At 37.9% G+C, this 16,871-nt stretch overlaps 1 protein-coding gene and 1 long non-coding RNA gene across 2 annotated transcripts; one reads left to right on the top strand and one right to left on the bottom strand.

The window, feature by feature from the left end:
* The first annotated feature begins 6,068 nt into the window (after window positions 1-6,068).
* LOC107931720 (receptor-like protein 9DC3) lies at window positions 6,069-9,305 on the top strand. The gene has a single exon (XM_041092854.1). It carries the CDS (start codon window positions 6,069-6,071, stop codon window positions 9,303-9,305), a length of 3,237 nt encoding a protein of 1,078 aa, XP_040948788.1.
* A 1,370-nt stretch (window positions 9,306-10,675) lies between these two features.
* LOC107931700 (uncharacterized) lies at window positions 10,676-16,634 on the bottom strand. Its single transcript, XR_001693291.2, has 2 exons — window positions 16,282-16,634; window positions 10,676-10,910 (listed from the first exon to the last, which is right to left on the bottom strand). It is a non-coding gene; the product is annotated as an uncharacterized lncRNA (long non-coding RNA).
* Window positions 16,635-16,871: the final 237 nt, after the last annotated feature.

Below are 16,871 nucleotides of genomic sequence, written 5' to 3'. Positions count from 1 at the left end.
AATGTGCTGGAAAAGGATGGCTCAAAAGCAAACATTGCTTTTGGTTGGAAAGTGGTGTTGATAGGTTATGGATGCGGGGTAGTGTTTGGAATGGCCATGGGATGTGTTGCTTTCCAAACCGGCAAGGTGAAAAGGTTCGTGAATTTGGTTGAAGACCAACATGAGAAGAGGCGAACAAGAAAGCCAAAATATAGCAATCGCATCAGTGGATGAAGAAGGATCTAGTTGGTGCAAATGAAGTTAAAGCATTTGTGCTGTGTCTTCATAATTTCTTGTTTAGTAGTCTGTCAGAAAGTTTTTCCTATGGTGAAAAGTTGCATTGGTATGTGTCTGTGTTTATGATTGTACCAATTCCTCTGTATTTCATTGCATTTCGTACTATTTGTAAGGGTTTAGTTCAAGTGTAACATCTTGTATGGTGCAACTATGTATGTCTTCTTTCTTGAATTTCAATTTTTAGTAAACTTTATACTGCTCACCATAAAAAAAATACATGTAGAATTACAAAAGATTCAATTATTCAAGTTTGAGTTGCATTTATAAACACGTGATGATGAGAATTCATGAACATAAGGTATGGTTTGAGCCCTTTTGCCATATGCATTTATGTTGCAGATGTTCAAACATGGAATAATTCAACCTGCCTTTGTGCCATCTTAATTTTGTGCCAAACCTATATATCTATCGACAGATTTAAGAGTCATATTTACAACAGCATTGCAGAGTAACATATTTAAGATTGGATTACACTGTCAAAAGATTGCAGCAACGATGAGATTAATCCAATTACAGGAATTGATATCCTAAATGGCTTTTAGGTACGTAGCTTCATTGACGGTACAAACTAGTTAAAATTTCCACCATTCATGTCTTTGTTTTCCCTCAAGTAAACGTAATCAATACTGCAAATGGTGTGCAAGTATTGTACATTATGGCGCAAATGTCCAAAATTTCCACATTGCTTGTAAATTAAGTTTGGGTGAGAGAGATAGGAGGAAGCAACAGCAAGTGTGAAGTCAATAGAAAATTGATAGTCTTAGTCTTAGTCCTTTTTTGCGGAGTTAAAGTATAGTCAATAGACAATTGATAGTCTTAGTTTTAAGTCTTTTTTTGTCGAGTTAAAGTGTAGTGTTGCGCGGAAGCGTGTGAAAGAGTAAAATTATTGTACTAAAAAATCACACTAAGTTCAATTCCCAGGAAAGAGAGGTGAATCACGAGGATCACTTAAGTACCAAGTCTTTCCTAGCCAGAATATCCCTCTATCGTAATTTAATAGCACAATAAATCACTACAATCACACTCACAAAATATGAACAATAAATAGTAAAGAACACCAGAATTTTAACGAGGTTCGACAAATCTTGCCTACGTCCTCGGGCACTACCAAATATATTTCACTCCAAATACAAGTGAAACTTTACAAATAGGGAGAGAGAACAATGCCTTAAGTAGAGAATGGCAAATGTGGGATGATGAGAATGAGCAATGGTTGGCCTATTTATAGTTGAGATTCAAGGGCCACCTTGCAAAGTCCCTATTCACTTAGGGACCAAAAATTGCTATTATCCCATGCCCAACACTAAATAAATATTTGGTGCCCATAACTTTGACCTTTCCAAGGTATGGGTAGGTATGGGAAAGGTATGGGCAAGGTATGGGATATATTCTAATAATCTCCACCTTGAAGATTTGATTAGGATAATCTTATCTTCACACAATTCTTTTCCAGCAACCTTGAATCCATCTGGCTGAGTCATATAGATTTCCTCTTCCAAATCACCGTGTAAAAACGCGGTCTTCACATCAAGCTGAACTAGTTCAAGATCATATTGCGCAACCAAGGCTAGCAAAATCCGAATAGACGAATGCTTCACAACTGGAGAAAACACTTCATTGTAGTCTATTCCTTCTTTCTGAGCGTAACCCTTTGCTACCAATCTAGCCTTGTATCGAATTTTATTTTTACCAGGAAATCCTTCCTTCTTTGCATATACCCATTTGCATCCAATTGCCTTCTTTTCCTTGGGCAGTCTCACCAACTCCCAAGTCCTATTTTTATGAAGAGACTGCATTTCTTCATTCATAGCTTGCTTCCACTTTACACCATCAGAGTTACTTATTGCTTCTGTGTAAGTGGAAGGAACATCATCTTCTGCAATTGGAAGTGCATAGGCCACCATATCGTCAAAGCGAGCAGGCTTACGAATCTCTCTTCTTGGCCTCCTATATGCAATTGAATCTTGTTGCTGTAGAAGTTCTTGGGTCGAAACTTCTTCATCATTTGTTCTTTCAATATTAGCTGGATCATCATTAACCTTTTCAAACTCCACCTGCTGCAAAGTACTACTGGTTTTGTCATCCTTTTGTGAATCCTCGTTCTTCATCATGGTTGATTCATCAAAAGTTACATCTCTACTGAAAACAATCTTCCTTGTATCAGGACACCAGAGACGGTATCCTTTTACACCACCAGTTATACCCATGAATAATGCTTTCTTTGCTCTTGGGTCTAACTTAGATTCTTTTACATGATAATATGCAGTGGAACCAAAAACATGTAAAGAATCATAATCAGTAGCAGGTTTACCAGTCCACATCTCCATCGGAGTTTTTCCATTTATTGCAGCTGATGGCAATCGGTTAATTAGATGGCACGCATATGTAACTGCCTCAGCCCAAAATTCCTTGCCCAATCCAGCATTGGACAACATACATCGAACTTTCTCCAGTATAGTCCGATTCATGCGTTCTGCCACCCCATTCTGCTGTGGTGTATCTCGAACAGTGAAGTGTCGCACAATGCCCTCATCTTGACATACTTGTAGAAATGGATCATTTTTGTACTCAGTACCATTATCTGATCGAAGTCGTTTGACCTTTCGACCTGTCTGAGTCTCCACCATCTTCTTCCATTTCAGAAATGCATCCAAAACTTCACTTTTTCTTTTCATTAGATACACCCATACTTTTCTTGAATAATCATCAAGAAAAGTGACAAAATAGTGCATACCTCCCAAAGAAGCCACTTTGGTAGGTCCCCACACATCACTGTGAACATAGTCCAGAATTCCTTTCGTATTGTGAATTGCTGAACCAAATTTTACCCTCGTCTGCTTGCCCAGAACACAATGTTCACAGAATTCCAATTTGCAAGAATTTGCACCTTTCAACAAGCCTTGCTTCTCTAAAGTCTGCAAAGCTTTTTCACCAGCATGTCCCAATCGCCTATGCCATAACCTGGTAGCCTCTGAATCTGCATCTTTCGCAGAAGCTGTTGATGTTGATCCAATAACTGTACTTCCATTTAAATAGTACAAGTTATTTCTTCTAGTGCCTTTCATCACCGTCAATACCCCAGCTACTACCTTTAGTAATCCATCTCTCAAAGTGATTGTGAACCCTTTAGATTCTAGGGCCCCTAATGAGATGAGATTTTTCTTCAAGCTGGGTACATAGCGAACATCTGTCAGAACTTGGATTGAGCCGTCATGGTTCTTCAATTTGATTGTACCTACACCCATTGTCTTACAGGCACTATCATTGCCCATAAAAACAACTCCACCTTCTAGTTCTTCAAGACTAGAAAACCAGTCCTTATTAAGACACATATGGTAAGTACATCCCGAATCCAATATCCATTCATCCGTTTGACATGCCATTGCCATGCCAACCAAGCTAAAGTCTGACTCCTCATCATGCTCCGCTACACATGCATTAGAAATAGACTTGCCCTTTTGTAACTTAGGACAATTCTTTTTCCAATGCCCTTTCTCACGACAAAAGGCACATTCATCTTTGGCGGGTCTCCCTTTGGACTTACCCCTTCTACCAGGTTTGCTGCTGTGTGAACGACCTCTTACTGTTAAGACTTCTGCGGTTGTATCTCTGTGATCTCTTTTATCTTTCTTTCGAGTCTCAGATCTATACAACGCACTACAGACTGCATCAAATGTGATCGTGTCCTTCCCATGAAGCAATGTGGTGGTAAGATGATCATATTCATCAGGAAGGGAATTCAACAATAATAATGCCTTGTCTTCATCTTCAAATTTCTCATCCAAATTTAGCAAGTCTGCTAAAATTTTATTGAATGAGTTCACATGGTCATTCATCGACATACCGGGTGCATACGTGAATCGATAAAGTTTCTTTTTCATATAAAGCCTATTTTCAAGACTTTTCGTTAGAAACTTTTCTTCCAGTGTATCCCACAGCTTCTTCGCTGATGTCTCCCTCATGACGGAGTACTTCTGCTCTTTGGCCAAACATAGGCGGATTGTACCACACGCCTGTCTATTGATCTTGGCCCACTCCTTGTCATCCATCTTGTCAGGTTTTTCTTCAAGGGCTATATCCAGCTCTTGCTGACATAAGACATCCAGGATCTCACACTGCCACATACCAAAATTATTGGTACCGTCAAATTTCTCTACTTCAAATTTTGCATTTGTCACAGTAGTCCTTGCTGATGACGATGCTGCTGCCATTTTTCTCCTCAATCCCAACTACTGTATACGTGAACAGTACTGTATACGTGAATAGTGCCGTATACGTGAATAGTACTGTATACGTGAATAGTGCCGTATACGTGAATAGTGCCGTAAACGGTCGTATTCCCCAAGTACGAACCTTGCTCTGATACCAATTGTTGCGCGGAAGCGTGTGAAAGAGTAAAATTATTGTACTAAAAAATCACACTAAGTTCAATTCCCAGGAAAGAGAGGTGAATCACGAGGATCACTTAAGTACCAAGTCTTTCCTAGCCAGAATATCCCTCTATCGTAATTTAATAGCACAATAAATCACTACAATCACACTCACAAAATATGAACAATAAATAGTAAAGAACACCAGAATTTTAACGAGGTTCGACAAATCTTGCCTACGTCCTCGGGCACTACCAAATATATTTCACTCCAAATACAAGTGAAACTTTACAAATAGGGAGAGAGAACAATGCCTTAAGTAGAGAATGGCAAATGTGGGATGATGAGAATGAGCAATGGTTGGCCTATTTATAGTTGAGATTCAAGGGCCACCTTGCAAAGTCCCTATTCACTTAGGGACCAAAAATTGCTATTATCCCATGCCCAACACTAAATAAATATTTGGTGCCCATAACTTTGACCTTTCCAAGGTATGGGTAGGTATGGGAAAGGTATGGGCAAGGTATGGGATATATTCTAATATGTAGTCAATAGACAATTGATAATCTTAGTCGTTTTTTGTGGAGTTAAAAGTATAGTAAATAGACAATTGATAGTTAAATTTGTAGCAGTCTTCTTCCTCTTTATTCTTTTGTGTGGAAAATTATTTGGGACCAACTTTGACATGTTATAAGGAAGAAGACTTTGTAATATCATGAATATTAATTATTTTACTTCTTTGGTAAAAAAAATCAATTTTATGAATGAAAAATATATGGTAAAAAGGAAGTAGTTGTTGATCACTAACAACATGATGATTGTGGAAATACAAAAATTCCCATATATGTGTTGAATTTTGCAATAGACCAAACTTTATGTGTTTTAGTCCTTTAAACTGTGTTAATGAAAGTAACCATTTGAATTATGAGGTTACAAATATGTATATATAAATATACACGTTTTTATGAAATCGGTGGATTAAAATTTCAGCAGTCTTCTTCCTCAAACATAGTGAATAGTGCACAATCTTGTTCTTTTGTGTGGAAAAGAATTTCCACATTAATTAGCTTTGGTTGACAGGCAAGTGAATAGACACACACATTCTTTGCGTGTTATAGGGAAGAAGACTAAGTCAATCTACTTTGTAATCTCATCAATCTTAATTTTTTTAGTTGTTTTGGGAGTTCAAATGAAATACAATATTTTGTTAAAAAGAAGCATCCAATTTTAAGAATGAAAAATATATGGTAAAAAGAAGAGTAAGTGGTTGTTGATGATGGTGAAAAATACAAAAATTTTGAAAATCTAATATCCATAGCTTTTCAATGTAAAAGAAAAAAAAGACTGTAACACCCATGTTGTGGTATTATTTGTTGCCTACAAATACCATTCCTATCCTTCATCTTCCTCTACAAACATAACATGGCCTCCTATCTCTTTCTCTGCCTATTCCTCTCCTTTCCCCATCTTTATGTTTCTTTTTCTTCTTCAGGATCTCACTCCTGCTCTTCACTAATCCAGTTTAAGGACTCTTTTTCCATAACACAGGATGCTTCTTCTTATTGCAATGAGATTGCTGGTCATAAATCTTATCCCAAGACAAATTCCTGGAAGGAGGGTACAGATTGCTGCTCATGGGATGGGGTCACTTGTGACCACCTAAATGCTCATGTTATTGCCCTTGACTTGAGCTGCAGTTGGCTACAAGGCAACTTCCCTTCCAATACCACTCTCTTCCTTCTTCCTCACCTTCAAAAACTCAACCTTGCCTACAATGATTTTAATCTTTCCAAAATTCCATCCGAGTTCGGTCGGTTTACAAGCCTATTCTACCTCAACCTTTCTTATACATGGTTTGTAGGAGAAGTCCCATCCCAAGTCTCCCACCTGTCAAAATTGGTTTCACTTGATCTCTCCTGTTGGGCTAATGCACAAACAATTGACAAACATGCTCTGGAGGGATTTGTTCACAACCTAACCGAGGTCAGACATCTGTTTTTGGATGGAATGGACATGTCTTCTGTTAATGCTTATGTCTTCATGAATCTATCCTCTTCTCTAAGGTCTCTCAGTCTTGGTGGTTGTGATTTGCAAGGAAAATTCCCAAAAAACATTTTTGATTTGCCAAACCTCAATCTCCTCAACTTGGGAGACAACCAAAACCTCAATCTCGATCCTTTGAAGTTGAATCGGAGCAGCAATCTTGAACATTTGGATCTTTCGTCCATGTCCTTCTCTACAGAATTTATTGATTCAGTTGATAATCTACAGGCCTTAAAGTACTTAGATCTATCACAGAATTCTTTCTTTCAAGGATTGTCTGTCTCAATCACAAATTTATCATCTTTGGAGTACTTGATTATTACACGCGCAAATTTTTTTGGAGGATTGCCTGACTCGATGGGGAATCTTGTGTCCTTGAAGTTTTTAGATCTCTCCTTTTCCAACTTATCAGGACCGGTTCCAAGATCACTGGGGAACCTCTTGCAACTCTCTCATTTAGACTTGTCGCAGAACCAATTGAGTGGACAAATTCCAAGATCATTGGGGAACCTCTTGCAACTCTCTCATTTAGGCTTGTGGCAGAACCAATTGAGCGGGCAAATTCCAAGATCATTGGGGAACCTCTTGCAACTCACTGATTTATTCTTCTCGCAGAACCAATTGAGTGGACAAATTCCATTATCAATTCTAAACCTAAAGCAGCTTGAATACTTGGAAATAACTGAAAATTCTTTAGAAGGTTCCATTCCAGATGAGGTAACCGCTTTTCCTAATCTAATATATTTAGGCTTATCTGACAATTTACTCAATGGAACACTTCCGTCATGGTTGTATACTGCTCCTTCCTTGAAGACAATATATCTCTCTCAAAATCAATTCAGTGGGCATATCAAAGAATTCCAATCCAAATCACTAGAATTGATAGAGTTAGAGAATAATAAACTCCGAGGTCCTCTTCCATCTTCAATATTCCAACTTCTCAATCTTACCCAACTTAGTTTATCCTCAAATAATCTTAGTGGTGTCATAGAGTTTCGCATGTTCTCAAACCTTCCAAATCTAAAACAGGTCGACCTTTCATATAACAGCCTATCCTTCACATCTAATACTACTTCTACTGTTAATCTTAGAAGCTTATTTTTGTCATCTTGCAATCTTAGTGAATTCCCCCAATTTTTAAAAGGGCTTAAAACTTTGGAAAGCTTAGACCTCTCTTACAACAAAATTGAAGGCAAGATTCCACAGTGGATGCAAGAGGTGGGGAATGACTCTTTGACTTACTTAAACGTATCTCACAACTCTTTGACAGAAGTTGAGCACTTTCCATGGAAGAATATTGAAGTTCTTGACTTAAGCTCCAATTTGATCCGTGGAAATCTTCTGATTCCAGCTTCGACCATCAATGTCCTTCTGATCTCAAATAATAGTTTCAATGGAGAGGTCTCCTCTTTAATATGCAATGTCACTTTTCTTCAAATTCTTGATTTGTCCCACAATAACTTGAGTGGAACAATTCCGCAATGTTTTGGAAATTTGAGCAACAGCCTTGAATACTTGAATCTGAAGAAGAACAAGTTTAATGGGACGATTCCTCCAACATTTGCAGAGGGATGCCAATTGAGTAATTTCAACTTAAATGGTAATTTGTTAGAAGGGCCTTTGATACCATCCATCCTTAATTGTAGAGGTCTGGAAGTGCTAGATCTTGGTAACAACAAGATCAATGATACATTTCCTCATTGGTTGGGAAGTCTTCCATATTTGCAAGTTCTTGTATTGAAGTCAAATCATATGCATGGTTCTTTGCGTGTCAATAGCTCCAAGTCTAGCCCTTTTTTCTCTAATATCCAAATTTTTGACCTCTCAAGTAATTATTTTTCTGGACCCCTACCAGTGAGATACATCAACAGCTTCAAGGCTATCATAAATCTAGAGAAGATTGGGAGTACAATGTCGTACATGGGGGTGTATGCTCAGAGAGGTAGTGGCTTCTATACCTATTCCATTGGAATTGTTATGAAAGGACAGGAGAGGGAATTGGTGAAAATTTTCACCATGTGGATGATCATTGATCTATCAAACAATCAGTTTGAAGGGGGTATTCCAAAGGTTATTGGGAAGCTCAACTTACTGAAAGGGCTCAACCTTTCTCATAATAACCTTAATGGTGGTATCCCCACCTCAATAGGGAATTTGACAAGTCTTGAATGGTTGGACCTATCTTCAAACAGGTTGTCTGGGATGATTCCAAATAGATTGGCAGATCTGCCATTTCTTTCGTCCTTCAGTGTTTCTGAAAATCAACTCTATGGCCAGATTCCTCAAGGAAAACAATTCAACACATTTGGAAATGATTCATATGAAGGGAATAAGGGACTATGTGGGTTTCCAGTCTCGAAAGGTTGCAACATCATTGAGGCAGCACCTCCAAATGTGCTTGAAAAAGATGTCTCAAAATCAAACATTGCTTTTGGTTGGAAAGTGGTGTTGATAGGTTATGGATGCGGAGTGGTGTTCGGCATGTCCGTGGGATATGTTGTTTTCCAAACTGGTAAGCCGAAATGGTTGGTGAATTTGGTTGAATACCAACAAGAGAAGAGGCGAAGAAGAAAGTCAAAGAAAGGCAATCGAAGCAATAGACGAAGAAGGATCTAATTACTGCAAATGATGTTCAAGAATTAGTGCTGTATTTTCATAATTTCTTGTTCTGTAGACCGTTTTGCCTATGGTGAAGGGTTGCATTGGTATGTGTATATCTTAATTATTGTACTAATTCCTGTCTTTCATTGCATTTCGTACTATCTGTAATGGTTTGTTTGAGTGTAACATTTTGTATGGTGTTGTTGTTTATGTCTTCTTTCATGACTTTCAATTTAGTCTCGATAATCTTTGCTACTGCTCAGTAAAGGAGAAAGGAGAATAAAATGTCTCAATTTATGTCAATTTATGCTTGCAGATTTGACGTGGAATGTTGTTGAACTGAAGGTTGTTTAACTTTTGTCTTCTAAGCTATACATGAACATGTGGGATGTGACAAATATTATTTTAGCTTTTGCTTATGAAATGTTTAAATAGTAAGTTTATATTCCTTGATTAATAAAAAGTGAGATGGAGATAGTCAAACCTCAATTTCCACATTGAAATTGAATCCAAGCATTCATTGGTGGATCACATCTCTTGTATTTTGACATAGTAAAGGGAGTGAATAGAGCACCATTCTTCTTCTGCGTGGAAAATAAGTTGGCGTTATGCCAATTTTCACATTCATACATATAAAGGAAGCAAGACCAAGTCAATATACTTTGTAATCTCATCAATTCTATTTATTTCACTTCTTCATTCTTTAGGAAGTTCAAATGAAATACAAATTTTTGGTAAATCAACTATTCATTTTTATGAATAAAAATTTCAAATATTTGGAGTTCATAGACCGGATAATTAAAATTTCAATATTTGGAGTTGCTTTCAGTTACATATTTGGTTGTCACGTTTTTCCGCTTGATCTAACTAACATACTATCATCCTAATGTTGTTTAGGTATTTGTCGGAGAAGAAAGACAAAGCTACATTGCAGTAAAGCAGCTTCAGTTGGAGCTAGCTGCTTTTCGTTTCTTTCCATTCCAAGTGTCTGTGAGTTTTATTGTGATCTGTGAAGATTGTAGTATTCTGAACTTACTATTAAAGCATTCATTTTGACTGCTAAACCAATAATGATTGTTGGAGTGCATCTCGATTGGCCCTATAATGTGTTCTGAATCTTGATTTTACCTGTTAAAAAGGTAAAATTAGCTTAGAGTTACAATCACTGTTGATTTGGGCATCAAGTCATGTTTTTAATAAATTTGGAATCGATTTAACAGATCACAGAATGTATAATTTTTAACTTTGTCCATCTCTTTTGAGTACTTAGCAGCTATGTTGTTTCCATTTTTCATTTTTTTACCACCTTTATTCCGACCCCTAAGTGGCATTTCTAAATTTTTAATAATTAGTAAATTGCAAAGAAACTGGCAGTAAATCAGACCTAAAAAGAAAGAAGTAAACAAAATTCCAATACATCCACGTTTTTATGAAGTTAACAGTTGTCACTGGTTCTTAAAATTTTCAGTTACATTCATAAAATTGAAACATCACACCTATTGGATCCCGATCGAACAGGCTTGTCTGGTCCAGTTTTTTCATCATTGGTATATTTTCTATCAAAACAGCCATAGACCAACACATCCTTTGCTAAAGTTTTAAACCATCTTCCCCATGCTCCTTCTGTTGATAAGTCAAATTAAAAAGGGGTTGAAAAGTCAAAAATGGGAGGTGCAAGTGGCACCGAAAGAAAAAAAAAGTGATAGGCAAGTTGTTTAAAGTTGAATGGGATAATTGCAATTTTGGTCCCTAATTTTTTAGGCCATTTGCAAGTTAGTCCCTGAACCTCAACTATAAATAGGCCTAACCATTTCTCATTTCAACCATCCTAACCAATCTTTCTCTCTTAGTTTTCTCTCTTCTCCCATTTGAGAATTCTTAAGGAATTCTATTTGTTTGTAATACTTTGGAGATAGTAAAGTTATCATCTGGTGTTAGTGCCCGAGGACGTAGGTATAATTTACCGAACCTCGTTAAATCTCTTGTGTTCTTTCTTGTCCTATTTTTCTTTCAATATTTGAGGGTATAATAGTAGTATTTAATTGTGCTATTAAATTACTATAGAAGGGATATTCTGTCTAAGGAAAGACTTGGTATTTAAGAGATCCATGTGATCCACCTCTCTTCCCTGGGAATTAAACTTTGTGTGATTTTTTAGTACAATAATTTACACGCTTCCGACCCTATTGGAACAACAAGTGGTATCAAGAGCCGAAGGTTAATTGTAGTATGCTCTGTGGTTGCAGTTTGAACTGATCTTCCACATCAGAAAAGATTTCCTTAGGTATATTGAAAGATTATGGAGAAAACGGTCGGTGTAGGAGTTTCAACATCGTCCATGTGGACAAGACCGACAATTGCAAATGCAAGATTGGCCGTGGAGATCTTTGATGGCACGGGCCATTTTGGTATGTGGCAAAGTGAGGTTCTAGATGCCCTTTTTCAGCAGGGTCTAGACATTACCATTGATGAAGAGAAACTAGATGATGTACAGGAGAAAGATTGGAAGGCGATCAATCGGTTGGCATGTGGCACAATTCGATCATGCCTTTCTCGAGAGCAGAGGTATGCTTTTTCAAAGGAGACTTCTGCAAATAAGTTGTGGGTGGCACTTGAAGAAAATTTTTTGAAGAAAAACAGTCAAAATAAGCTCCATTTGAAGAAAAGACTGTTTCGCTTCACATACGTCCCAAGTACCACAATGAATGATCACATCACCAAATTTAATCAGTTAGTCACTGATTTGCTGAATATGGATGAGACATTCAAAGATGAAGATTTGACTTTGATGCTGTTGGGGTCACTTCCTGAGGAGTTTGAGTTCCTAGAAACTACTCTACTTCATGGCAGGAGTGATATATCTCTGAGCGAAGTCTGTGCGGCCTTATACAGTTATGAACAGAGAAAGAAGGACAAACAGAAAAACTCAATCAGAGATACAGAAGCTTTAGTAGTCCGAGGTCGTTCATACACTCGGAAGAAAACTCAAAAGGGGAGATCAAAGTCAAAGTCCAGACTCGGGAATGATGAATGTGCTTTTTGTCATGAGAAAGGCCACTGGAAGAAAAATTGTCCAAAGCTGAAGAATAAGGGAAAAGCTGCTGTAGATGCTTGTGTTGCTAAGCATGATACTAGTGACTCTGAACTATCACTGGTTGCATCATCATCGTCGTTCCATTCAGATGAGTGGATATTGGATTCGGGTTGTACCTATCATATGTCCTCTAACCGGGAGTGGTTCTCTGATTTAGTAGAACTAAATGGAGGAGTTGTTTATATGGGCAATGACAATGCCTGTAAAACTGTTGGGATAGGTTCAATCCAATTAAAGAATCAAGATGGATCAACCAGAGTTCTGACTGATGTTCGGTACGTGCCCAGTTTGAAGAAAAATCTCATCTCATTGGGAGCCTTGGAATCCAATGGTTCAGTTGTTACTATGAGAGATAGGATTTTGAAAGTGACATCTGGCGCACTTGTGATATTGAAGGGCATCAGGAAAAATAACTTGTATTACTACCAAGGTAGTACAGTTATTGGAGCAGTCGCTGCAGCTTCCGGTAACAAAGACTTGGACTCAATGCAGTTGTGGCATATGAAGTTGGGACATGCCAGCGAAAAATCCTTGCAAATTCTGGCAAAGCAAGGATTGTTGAAAGGTGCAAAGGCTTGCAAATTAAAATTTTGTGAGCACTGTGTTCTGGGAAAGCAAAAGAGAGTGAAATTCGGCACTGCTATCCATAATACAAAAGGTATTTTGGAATATATTCACTCAGATGTGTGGGGGCCTTCCAAAACACCTTCGTTGGGAGGAAAACACTACTTTGTTACTTTTGTTGATGACTTTTCCAGAAGAGTTTGGGTGTATACCATGAAAACTAAAGATGAAGTGCTTGGAGTTTTTCTTAAATGGAAAACTATGATCAAAAACCAGACTGGCAAGAAAATCAAACGGCTTAGGACGGACAATGGAGGGGAATATAAAAGTGATCCGTTCTTCGATGTGTGCCAAGAGTATGGTATTGTTCGACACTTCACAGTTAGGGATACACCACAACAGAATGGAGTGGCAGAGCGTATGAATCGAACATTGCTGGAGAAAGTTCGATGTATGTTGTCCAATGCTGGGTTGGGCAAGCAATTTTGGGCTGAGGCTGTGACATACGCTGGCCATCTTGTTAATCGTTTGCCATCATCTGCATTAGAAAGAAAAACTCCTATGGAGGTATGGTCTGAAAAACCGGCTACAGATTATGATTCCTTACATGTGTTTGGATCCACTGCATATTACCATGTGAAGGAGTCAAAGTTAGATCCGAGGGCAAAGAAAGCTCTCTTTATGGGAATCACTTCTGGAGTGAAGGGATTTCGTCTTTGGTGCTTAAGCACAAAGAAAATGATCTGTAGCAGAGATGTTACCTTTGATGAATCTGCCACATTGAAAAAGGTAGCAGATAAAGATATTCAGATGAGCAATACTCCACAGCAGGTGGAGTGTACTCCAAAACAGGTGGAGTTTGAGCAGATGGGGATTTGCCCAGTTAATAAGTCTAATTCTCCAGCCACAATGGAGGAATTAGAGGTTGAAGAGGTTCTGACCCAAGAACCACTAAGTACACCAGAACCAGTTGCAGTTGCAAGGCCGCGGAGAGAAATTCGTAAACCTGCTCGATTTACTGATATGGTGGCCTACGCCCTTCCCGTTGTTGATGATATTCCTATCACTTATCAAGAAGCAATACAAAGCTTAGAAAGTGATAAATGGAAAAGCGCCATGGATGAAGAAATACAGTCTCTCCGGAAGAACAATACTTGGGAGTTGGCGCAATTACCGAAAGCTAAAATGGCAATCGGATGCAAGTGGGTATTCGCAAAGAAAGATGGATCTCCTAGCAAGAAGGATATTCGCTACAAGGCAAGATTGGTAGCTAAAGGCTACGCTCAGAAGGAGGGAATTGACTACAATGATGTATTTTCCCCTGTTGTGAAGCATTCCTCCATTAGAATTTTGTTGGCCTTGGTAGCACAGTTGAATTTGGAGCTAGCTCAACTTGATGTTAAGACGGCTTTCTTGCATGGTGAGTTAGAAGAGGAGATCTATATGACTCAGCCCGAAGGATACACAGATGCTGGTGGTAGAAATTGGGTTTGTAAGCTGAACAAATCGCTCTATGGATTGAAGCAATCCCCGAGGCAGTGGTACAAGCGATTTGATAGCTTTATGAGAATGCAGAAGTACACAAGAAGCAAATATGACAATTGTGTATATTTGCAGAAGCTGCATGACGGATCTTTCATTTATCTACTCTTGTATGTTGATGATATGTTAATCGCTTCAAAGAGCCAAAATGAGATAGATAAGCTGAAGGCTCAGTTGAATCAAGAGTTCGAGATGAAAGATCTAGGTGAGGCCAAGAAGATTCTCGGCATGGAGATAAGTAGAGATAGACCGAGAGGCAAGCTCTGTTTAAATCAGAAGCAATATCTGAAAAAGGTATTACAATGTTTTGGTGTAAATGAAAACACAAAACATGTAAGTACCCCACTTGCTTCTCATTTGAAACTTAGTGCTCAATTATCTCTGAAGACTGAAGATGAAAGAGAATATATGGCGAAAGTCCCATATGCTAATGCAGTTGGGAGTTTGATGTATGCGATGGTGTGTACGAGGCCTGACATTTCACAAGCTGTTGGAGTTGTGAGCAGGTATATGCATGATCCTGGAAAAGGACATTGGCAAGCTGTGAAATAGATTCTACGGTATCTTCGAAAAACCGTAGATGTTGTTTAATTTTTGAACAGGATGAAGCACTTGGTCAGTTTGTAGTTGGATATGTTGATTCCGGCTTTGCTGGTGATTTAGATAAACGTCGTTCAACTACGGGGTATCTGTTTACTCTTGCGAAAGCCCCAGTGAGTTGGAAGTCTACCTTACAGTCTACAGTAGCTGTGTCTACTATAGAGGCAGAATATATGGCAATTACAGAAGCTGTTAAGGAGGCTATTTGGCTTAATAGATTATTGAAAGACTTGGGAGTTGTTCAAAGTCACATTAGTCTATATTGTGACAGTCAGAGTGCTATTCATTTAGCGAAAAATCAAGTCTATCATTCAAGAACCAAGCATATCGACGTAAGATATCACTTTGTGCGGGAAGTCTTTGAAAAAGGAAAAATTCTACTTCAGAAGATTCCAACAGCAGATAATCCCGCAGATATGATGACCAAGGTGGTAACAACAATCAAGTTTAATCATTGTTTGAACTTGATTAACATCCTGAGAATTTGAGCACCTTTAGGTGTATGGCGCTCGAGAGCGTATTTGGAGGCACTACAAAAGATAGCTTTATCGAATTTGGGGAGTTGAAGGAAGTGTGTGAAGATGTGATTATCCTAATCAAATCTTCAAGGTGGAGATTGTTGATAAGTCAAATTAAAAAGGGGTTGAAAAGTCAAAAATGGGAGGTGCAAGTGGCACCGAAAGAAAAAAAAAGTGATAGGCAAGTTGTTTAAAGTTGAATGGGATAATTGCAATTTTGGTCCCTAATTTTTTAGGCCATTTGCAAGTTAGTCCCTGAACCTCAACTATAAATAGGCCTAACCATTTCTCATTTCAACCATCCCAACCAATCTTTCTCTCTTAGTTTTCTCTCTTCTCCCATTTGAGAATTCTTAAGGAATTCTATTTGTTTGTAATACTTTGGAGATAGTAAAGTTATCATCTGGTGTTAGTGCCCGAGGACGTAGGTATAATTTACCGAACCTCGTTAAATCTCTTGTGTTCTTTCTTGTCCTATTTTTCTTTCAATATTTGAGGGTATAATAGTAGTATTTAATTGTGCTATTAAATTACTATAGAAGGGATATTCTGTCTAAGGAAAGACTTGGTATTTAAGAGATCCATGTGATCCACCTCTCTTCCCTAGGAATTGAACTTTGTGTGATTTTTTAGTACAATAATTTACACGCTTCCGACCCTATTGGAACAACACCTTCACCATGCCATCCGTATCATAGTGTATATATTTGAGTTCTGAAACCTCAGCATTTCAGTGCAAGTAAATAATTTTATCTATGCATCATCTGCTGCAGCAATGTCATGTTCTTGATTTTTGCTTCTTTTCTTGGATTTCAACTTCTTTATTCCCTCCTTTTCTTTAGATGACGACTTCTTCCTTTTCATAGCCGGTTTTTCAGTTTCATCTGCGGTTTCAATTTCACCTATGCTTTGTGATTCATGCACTGCCAAATCGGCTGCAACGTGTTTAACTTCTGCATATATGACATATATGAAAATGGCATTCAAAATAATAATAATATCTACAACAATACTAAGTACAGCAATACGTTTTCATCTAATAGTCTAAAGGACAAATAAAAAACTTCCGGAAATTATCCAACTCAACTCTTTTCTTTAAAAAAAATTGAACCTAAATGCATATGAAACCGAATACAGCTTCTAAGTAAAGCAAAACAGTTTCACCTCTAAGTAAAGGTATGAATCATACAATTGCAATTCAATTGAGTTTGCAACTTATGATGATGATCCTACAATCCATAGTCTATCCATATCTAAAAGCTA

The sequence above is a fragment of the Gossypium hirsutum genome, chromosome D05 (genome assembly GCF_007990345.1).
Source record: "Gossypium hirsutum isolate 1008001.06 chromosome D05, Gossypium_hirsutum_v2.1, whole genome shotgun sequence".
NCBI lineage: Eukaryota > Viridiplantae > Streptophyta > Magnoliopsida > Malvales > Malvaceae > Gossypium > Gossypium hirsutum.
The sequence above is the reverse complement of the archived record's forward strand: the minus strand, read 5'-3'. Positions and strand labels throughout refer to the sequence as shown.